General features: G+C 41.8%; 1 protein-coding gene and 1 long non-coding RNA gene across 3 annotated transcripts in view; both read right to left on the reverse strand.

The window, feature by feature from the left end:
• Positions 1-1,389, reverse strand: part of LOC106725315 (chromosome unknown open reading frame, human C12orf75) — a 24,890-nt gene extending 23,501 nt beyond the window's left edge. The window contains exon 1 of the mRNA XM_014536011.1: positions 1,257-1,389. Within this exon, the coding sequence (XP_014391497.1) occupies positions 1,257-1,389 (133 nt within the window). The remainder of the gene's footprint in view (positions 1-1,256) is intronic.
• A 1,358-nt stretch (positions 1,390-2,747) lies between these two features.
• On the reverse strand, positions 2,748-9,523 carry LOC106725311. 2 transcript variants are annotated; one of them, XR_001361176.1, is made up of 2 exons: positions 8,762-9,523; positions 2,748-2,844 (listed from the first exon to the last, which is right to left on the reverse strand). It is a non-coding gene; the product is annotated as an uncharacterized LOC106725311 (long non-coding RNA). The 2 variants fall into 2 exon arrangements; XR_001361175.1 differs by lacking the exon at positions 8,762-9,523 and adding an exon at positions 4,146-4,557.
• Between the last annotated feature and the right edge of the window lie 34 nt (positions 9,524-9,557).

Here is a 9,557-nt window from a genome sequence, read left to right on the forward strand (position 1 = left end):
CCGCGCCCCCACACACACACACACCCACAACTTCTCAGTTAAAAAAAAAAATGTAATCGTTGGGAAAAAATTGCAATTGTTGGAAACCCCCAGCAAAACTCTCAGAATATCTAGGAATATAAAATGTGAAATATCTTTGTGCAGCAAAAGTATGAAATCAAAAAATTATTATAAATATAAGAATACATATCATTTCCCTCACTGCAACATTTTAATCACACTTCACCAAAATATTGATCATCCTTAACTAGATGAAGGTCTCTAATTTATGCAAAAAGTACTTTGGTTAGAACTATTGTGTGTATGGTTCCCGTGATTTGTCATTTATTAAACAAATATTTACAGTGGTGTGGCCACCTCTTTCCAGGCCCGGGGAAAGAGCAATCATCCCTGTCAGTGCCACTTCATTTCCTGCCAAAATGACTCTACTTTTTAAAGGTAACCTTGGTACATTAACATAATGGCCTTAGGAGAAATATAGGTGAAACAAGGTAGCAATGTTTCTTGTGGAATAAAAGCACCACAAAACAAACAGACCATTATTTTTTGTGGGTCAAAGAGTTAATGACTATTTTCCAACGGTGTAAAGGATCAGCATAATTTTAAATATCTTCCTAAAAAGTAGAAGAGGGGGAGTTTTGCTTTCATAAAAGTATCTATCACATGCAGTTCTAGTGACAAAAAGTAATTGTAAATGGTTACAATAAACCAGTAAATTTAAACTGGAAAGTAAAATACCTTTCTGAGTTCAGAGAGCCTTTCTAACAAATTAGAAAATCTGAGGATGGGGCTGTGGATATCCCCCACCCCACCCCAAAAAAGTGCAAGTAACCTGGGGGCTGTGTGCTTGTGACTGGGCATCTGGTGGCACCGAGCCCTTAAACCTATGGCGACTGACACTGCGTGGAGGTAGGTCAGACCTGACTTCAATTGTAGGACACCCAGCTGGTGTCGGGGAAGCAGAGAACTGGGTGGTATCAGGAGGACAAGACCTCTCAGATATTCTTCAGGTTTTACAAAATATTTTATAAAAATTTGGTCTCCCAATAAATGAGACTCTGAACCACCCTGAAGTGCTTTATGAATCATACCAGGATGGAATGGTGCTGTATGCACTTCAACCAATAATTATTTACATTCCAGGTATAGTTTTTAACGATATTTTTGTGTATTCTAATCTTGTCCCATTCCCAAACAGCCGCAGAAAAGCCTCCTGTATTAGTTTCCTATGGTTGCTGTAACAGATCACCACAAACTGGGTGGTCCCTGGTTATGCTCTCGAAGTTCGGGAGGCCAGAAGGACAAAATCAGGGTCTTAGGTCCACACTCCCTCGCGGGGCCATCGGGAAGATGCCATCCCTGCCTCTCGGCATCTGTGGCAGTGGGCATTCCTCGACACTGACGTTCTTCAGCTTAGGCCAGTGGTCGGCAAACTGCGGCTCAAGAGCCACATGCGGCTCTTTGGCCCCTTGAGTGTGGCTCTTCCACAAAATACCGACTTCTACACATGGGCCACGAAGTTTCAATCGCACTATACATGCGCGCCCACACGTGGTATTTTGTGGAGGAGCCACACTCAAGGGGCCAAAGAGCTGCATGTGGCTCGAGAGCCACAATTTGCCAACCACTGGCTTAGGCCACTTTTTACTCTGCTCATACTCATACCACCTTCTCCTCTCTCTGTCTTCTCCTCTTCAGTTTCTCATAAGAACATGTATCACTGAATATAGAGCCTACCCAGATAACCTAAGATGACCTTCTCATCTCAAAATCTTTAACTTAATTACATCTCAAAGGTCCTTTTTCCAAATAAGAGAGCATTCACACTGAAGGATTAGGACATGGACATCACTTTTTAAGTTATCATTCAACCTGCTACCCCTTCTTATCCCTGTCCGCCCCACTCCTCCCAAAACAGAAATTCTCTTTTGAACAGACATATGTAGCAAAGTTAATATTTGAGGGAGAATTAAATTTTATATAACTTAGCAAACAGAGACAAAATTTTATTCCTAATGGAGGATAAAGCAAGCCAGCTGCAAGATACCACATCAGTTCAGTAATTTTAATCTTGGTTCCTATAGACCCATGTCCCTTTTCAACCTAATCCAGTCTTACAAGTTAAGAAGAGTGGGCCATACTTCCCAGTATGTTTTTATTATTTTTCAGATTCATATACTTATTGTTATAAGTTCCTCACACATGCCTCGTCCTAATACAAAGAAAATACTTACCTTTGTAAAAGAAAGACCACATACATTTTCACTTTTGAAAAGGTAGCCTAATTAATGCCTGTCTTTCATCACTACTCTATATGCACTTTATAAAGCTGATGTAATATCCTGGAAATATTCACACAAGTAAATGAACTGTTAAATTATGTTTCATTAAATCATATTTCTTCTTTCATACTAAGTGGTGATCATTTAAACACACACACCAAAAACTAAAATTATATACATAAAGAATTTCTAAAAAGTACTAAAGATTTATGTCTTCTTTCACCATAAATTATCAGAAACATAAAATGATGACGGTTCTTATGGGAAATAATAAAAATGTGCAGGAATGTTTTCATCTTTATTTGCTTTATAAAAGAGCCCCTCTGAGAACTGCAGAACATGACTGCAGAAAAATAAACAAAATCCTCTTTAATTCTGACAGCTTGCTAGGGCTCCTCTGACCCACAATAGTTCTAAAACTATGTCATAGTCTCAGTTTGGCCCAAAGAAGTAGAACAACAGCTCTTCAGTTCATCCAAAGCAATGTTTATTTTTTCAAGAAGCCAACAAAAGACACAGATTCATTTCTTCAATGGAGAAAACACATTCAGGTCAATGTGTCCTGGAAATACAAAATTATGTTAATGAATGTAGAAGCACTTTCAGAAAATCTCTTGCTTACAAGTTTTCCTGAGTAGTCACACCTTAGGTAGGTAAAAATTAATAAAGAAAGGTGGCCATGTATGCCCTAACCTGTTTGGCTCAGTGGATAGAGCGTCGGCTGTGGACTGAAGGGTCCCGGGTTCGATTCCGGTCAAGGGCATGTACCTTGGTTGCAGGCACATCCCCAGTGGGGGGTGTGCAGGAAGCAGCTGATCGATGTTTCTCTCTCATCGATGTTCCTAACTCTCTATCCCTCTCCCTTCCTCTCTGTAAAAAATCAATAAAATATATTTTTTAAAAAAAGAAAGGTGGCCATGTAAGTACAGACCTAAGGTAACGCATTAACATTTAGCTGCTATAATTTAAGCCATGTCTATACTGAGCTAGAAGCGGCTCATGGCAGAACTGAGTAATTCACTTAGGTCACCTTTATGAACCATTCACGTGGTTTCAAGGTCAATTCTGGGGATTGGAACAAGGGAACTTCCTGATTCCCACGGACTAGTAGTGATGCCTGGGTGAGGTATTTCCACCCTCTTGTCGTTCACCATCACTTGAAAGGAGGTACATCCAAGAGAATATTGATCACCTACCTCTTCCTACCTCCCCTTTAGAGGTAGTAAGTAGCAACTCCTTCCAGTTCCCAGGCTTTAACAGTTTGGGTTCATTTTTACTTCCCCTTCCTCCTTCCTCCCTGACAGGAAGTCCACCTTCAGCCCGGCTGTCTGTCCTCCAGGGGTCTCTGGCATCAACACCTCTACCACCCCAGACCCTCCTCGCTGCACGGATCCCAGAGAACAGCTTTAATTTATGTCACCCTATATGCTCACTCTCTCCTTCTACACCAGCTGTGAATGTCTCTCCCGATATTAACAGATAGCATTTGAGTACTTAACAATATACAAAGCGCTTTACATACATTAACTCAGTTCATCTTGACTCAGTTCCATAGTTACTCCCCCATTTTACAGTTGAGGAAACTAAGGTACCAACGGTTTAAGCAAGTTGCCCAAGGGCATGCAGCTGATCAATGACGAAAGCAGCATCTGCTATGATAAAATGAAAAAAGCCTCTGTCCTCCTCATCCCATCCTGACCATTGTTACCTCCTTCCAAACTCCCTGTAATCAATATGCACTACTAAAGCCAGGCAGGCCAGACTTCTCACCGCCCTGAAATGCACCAGGCCCATCTCCGTCCCCCTGATTTCATACAGCACTAAAAATGCCCTTGTTTCTGTTTCTGCTATTCCAATTCTTACCTATTCTTCAAAGTCACGTAAGTCCAACTTCTTCCAAGGAAGCCTCCCAAACGTTTTATTTTGTTCTCTCAACTGCTATATCCGTCACAGTGTCCCCACACATTTTAGGACTTAATTTTGCATCATCTTCCCCCGCCCCCTCCCCAATACACATTCAATAACAACAAAGTTTTGAGGGTTAAAAAATTCCTTTGAGCGTTTGTTTGTTGGTCTGGAGCAGGGGTGGGGACCATCCGGCCAGAGGGCCGTATAAGGTTCCCAAAATCATTTGGTCTGGCCCTGCCAAGGCATTAGGGGTGAGTCAGTTAAATGTTTGACCAAAATATAGCAGGTTAATTATTAAGTAGATCATTTTCTATGGCCCAAGAATGATGCTATAAATATCCAAATAGCCCTTGGCAGAAAAAAGGTTCCCCACCCCTGGTCTAAAGGCTGAGGGAACAGCTATGCACAGGAGGCAGGAGGCTCTCCCAAGGCCAACATCTGAACGTAAGAGACAACAAATAGCAGCTCTCCAGCGGAGACGGTTTCGGAGAGAAAACAAGCGAGTTCAGCAGGTTTAAGAAAAGAAAGGAGGATGGTGGGGCTGGGGCCTAAGTGAGCTGAGCAGCACAAGATAAGAGGACTTCTTGATGATATCAACAAAACTGTATAGTATTTCCACCACTGTTCAGCCTGGACTCATGCTAACTAAGCACAGTGACAGCATTTCAATACTACCAAAGCATTTCTAGATATCAATTAAGGCTGGACTGTATAGCTCAGGGGTCCTCAAACTTTTTAAACAGGGGGCAAGTTCACTGTCCCTCAGACCGTTGGAGGGCCGGACTATAGTTTTAAAAAAAAACTATGAACAAATTCCTATGCACACTGCACATATCTTATTTTGAAGTAAAAAAACAAAACGGGAACAAATACAATATTAGTATTTGCATGTGGCCCACGGGCCATAGTTTGAGGACCCCTGGTATAGCTACACCAAAGGAGAATGAAATTATCTAATTGGGGACGAAGATAACTAATCTAAATAATTGGACCCAAGAGAATTATATTAACTCCCTGGGTACATTGATAAAATGGAATAAATAATCATTAAATGCCTCCTCCTCCTCCTCAGACTCTTGTTATATAACTAGGGGGAGAACCATGGTAGAAACATTCTGATAATCAACTGCCCACAAAGTTATGGTTAGGTAGTTGCCAGTCACATACCTCTGGTAGAAAAACTGCAACTAGCCCTAGCCGGTTTGTCTCAGTGGATAGAGGGTCGGCCTGCAGACTGAAAGGTCCCAGGTTCGATTCCAGTCAAGGGCACATGCCCAGGTTGCAGACTCAATCCCCAGTAGGGGGTGTGCAGGAGGCAGCCGATCAATGATTCTCTCATCATTGATGTTTCTATCTCTCTCTCCCTCTCCCTTCCTCTCTGAAATCAATAAAAATATATTTATTTTAAAAAGAAAGAAAAACTAATCAATTCAATCAACTACCAAGAGCAGAATACTTCTGAAATAACTGTTACTGTCAACAATTTCTACAGCCTTAGTCTGCATGGAAATGGACTATTGTAGATACTTGGAACCATCCAAACTTTTAAGGGACTTCCTGGTTTACACTACAGACTCGCTTAACAATCTATATGTATAATTATATAAGAGGGAATGACTGACCTGTTATAAATCATTAGCTCAAATGCAGGCTTGCTCATTTCTCTGCCTGGTTAGAGAATATGTTCAAAGAAAAACAAAGGTATAGAGAATCTGATGGCTGAGGCAGAGAGGTGGGGGTGGGGGTCAGAGAAACACAGAGAGAGCAAAAGTCCTCTGCCTTATAGTAAATGTTACCCTTTAAAAATGGACTATTTATTCCAGATGTTTCTCTATAGGTTAGAGTCTAGACCAGGGGTGGGCAAACTTTTTGACTCGAGGGCCACAATGGGTTCTTAAACTGGACCGGAGGGCCGGAACAAAAGCATGGATGGAGTGTTTGTGTGAACTAATATAAATTCAAAGTAAACATCATTAAAAAAAAGGGTCCGGTTTTTTTTTTTTTTAGTTTTTTCAAACGGGCCGGATCAGGCCCGCGGGCCATAGTTTGCCCACGGCTGGTCTAGACTATAGACAATGCAGGAAAATGTACGGAATCTTCGCTGAGTGGAAAATACAAATCCTCCCACTATAGCTCTCAGGAGGGAAAAATCAAGTTCCTCCACTGAGAGGAATAAAAATGTACTAAAACTAAATGGCTCCCATGTTCCCATCTAGACTGATAGCTGAACTCCTCTGGGATGGAACTATATTATTCAACATCTCCTGGCCACGTGGAGGTTCAATGTGTATTCTATTGGCTTTGCAACTGTTCTCTAATGGTTAATCTTCCTACCTAGTCTATTAACTTCTCAAGAGCAAGAAAGTTTGACTTCATTTTACAACCATCATTGTTGGCTGCCCTGCCCCTGCCCTAAATTCCTAGCAGAGTGCAGTGCTCGGCACATTGAAGGGTGGGTTTATGTTTGCGCTTGCGGTTAGAAATCTCCTGTGAAGGAAATCTAACCGGAATGATCTAGGGCCTGACTGACCTAAGGGCTGATTTCTTCTGGCCGTTGGCCATTTTACTGCCTATCCGTTTCTCCACATAGTGGACATACAGAATCAAATTTACTCAAGTACACTACTAAATACCAATGTGTCCTATTAACCAATTCCACCAGACAAAAGCCAAGAAAGGCAGTTGTCCAGATAGCTCGGGGAAAGGAGAAACAATGACCTGCTTTCCCTGGATCACTTGGGGAGAAAAACAGGGCTTATAATGGAGATTTCCAGTTCGGGAGCATTATTAGAGGGTACTAATGCTTCCTCTGAAAGTGGATTTGCCATGTTCTTACAGAAAAATATTCAGAGAAAGCCATTTCACCTTCAACATGGTAATATTCCACTACTCTATAATAATTACAGTACAGAGTGCTTTCAATCAAGAACTCAAAAAAAGGTGAAATGAAATGGCCGTAGTAACACAACCAGCAAGTCAAGCTTAACCCGCGCTCTCCAGGCTCAAGTTCAGCATCCTTCCCACCATCTCTCTCTGTACTTTTGTTGTGGTTGTTGCTTACGTAAGGCTATTGAATTGTATGATCCTGGGACATTTCAGGGACAACATCAATGTAATGCATTTCATTGTGCTTTGGTTCAGCACTACAAGTTTGCAGCTCAGTCAATAGCATATTTGATACTAATGTCTAAGTTCACAACAGAAAGACCTGAAGTACCTTTGCACTCTGGTTTGTTTGTTTTTTACCTGCCATCTCTCTTCCTGATGCATGTCCTTTCTGAAACTAAAGTCATACCACCAGCTAACAGAAAATTTCAAAATAACAATGACCCAATCCCCAAGCGAGCCAGCTGGACTCAGCAGGGAAATGTTTGGAGAATGACTTCTCAAAGATAAGGGCAGGTCCCTCAAAGAGGTGATGCAATAACTCCCTGTTCATGATGTGTTCTTCTCCTTAATGTTTCACAGTCTGCACTTGCTATCTTGCTCTGCCCTGAACATGAAGTAATTTTTAGCAAAGAGCAAGCTACAGGAGAGACTAACATGTTCTTGCATGAGCTGTCCGTCATAAACAAAAGTAAGGCTACTCATTAAAATAACATGAGTTTTTCCAACATAACTATACCCCCCTTTATGTAAGAAGGAATGTGCTCCTGGGGGAGGGGGGAAGGGGAGAGGGTGATCAACCAGATATGTGTAAGGAGAATCATATTTTTCCCATTTTCTTCCATTACCATTTCAAAGCTACCTTATCATCACTCTGACTTAGCCATGGGACTCCTCCCTCTATCCTCACACCGGATAAGCAGTTCAATAATAAAAATGTAAATGAACTCAACTGGCTCCACCTTAAAGGAAATGTTACAAATCATTCTATCATTTTTTACTATTTTTAATGTTTTTATTGATTTTAGAGAGAGATAGAAACATTAATGATGAGAGAGAATCATTGATCAGCTGCCTCTTGCACGCCCCCTACTGGGGATTGAAGCCCAAACCCGGCAATGTGCCCTGACGGGGAATCAACCCTGACCTCCTGCTTCATGGATCCACACTCAACTACTGAGCCACACCCACCAGGCCAATTTTTTTTTTTTATGTGGATAATTGTCCTTAACCCTTTTTTAAAGTAGGGTGTGTGCACACGCAGTGGACTGCATAGGGCCACAGGGCATGTAGATGGAGAAATATAAATCATGGTGAATGATGTGGCCTTGACATTGTTCCAGGTTTCCATGCAGAGCTCTTTGGCCACTCTCAGGTGAGAATCCTGTTCTTGCCCTCCTTGGCACCAATTAATCTATGGCACAAGGCACTAATTAACCTATGTCATTGTTATATGAATCGAAAGATTTGTTCCCTGGTGGCTCTCTCTGCACGTCACAAGGATAGGCATTTAATTCAAGACAATAAAAGTTTACCTGCAAGAGATAAACTTTTCAAAAAATCAATACTTGGGTTCATTCACAGCTCTAGGACTAGAATGCCACATACTTTAGTGCCTTCTCTTAAAATATCCCATATGTGGGGTCACAGACAAGCAAAGGGGAAAAACAAACTTGGCCAATTACCTGAGCAAATTTCCATATCTGATCCCAGTATACGAGCATCAAAATAAACTTTAAAACAAATAAACAAATAAAGCTTGGATTTTTAAACTGAATCGTCCACCAAGATCTGAGTTAAGGGAAGTGACAGGCCCAAGGTCATAAAGTCATTGCCAGGGCACCCATACCCACACCCACACACCCCCTAGGAAACACTGCAGCATCAGACCGCTGTTTACATTTGCTGGTTGGGTTAGGATGTGGCATCTGATTGATCTCAGCTGAAGGAAATACAAATTCTTTCTCCTAACGGACACTAAAATAGGTCAGCAGGCATTATTCAAAACAGATCCAGACTCAAATCGGGAGGCACTAGCTGGGTTAAAGGGTTGAATTTTGGAAATAAGTCACTTGATAAAAAAAAAACACACACCTGGGTGACTGGGGGAAATCTAGACTTCGCCTGCCAATCAACAAAACGAAGTGGTGTAAAAAAAGAAGTTTCAGGATGTGTTTATTTTTTAATGAAAAATCTAGGAACAGATCACTGCTACTATTAAAACTCTCACATATCTAAAGCTTCCTTTGTCCGGCAGCCTCTCAGAAGAACCCTACAGACAGCCGGGCAGGTCTTAAGCATCAAGACCGACTCGGATGAATTTTTGGAGCCCTGTTTGCAGTTCTAACCCCACTCGCATCCCCCCAGCACCACCCTCAGAAAGTCCTGAATTGCTTTGCTACACTTTTCCAGGTGCAGCGAATGGGTTCCGGATTCCGAGGGGCTGGGGCGAGGCCTGAGGGGTGGGGGGGGTGGTCCGAG

This window comes from Myotis brandtii, unplaced genomic scaffold (assembly GCF_000412655.1).
Source record: "Myotis brandtii unplaced genomic scaffold, ASM41265v1 scaffold155, whole genome shotgun sequence".
In the NCBI taxonomy this organism is placed as follows: domain Eukaryota; kingdom Metazoa; phylum Chordata; class Mammalia; order Chiroptera; family Vespertilionidae; genus Myotis; species Myotis brandtii.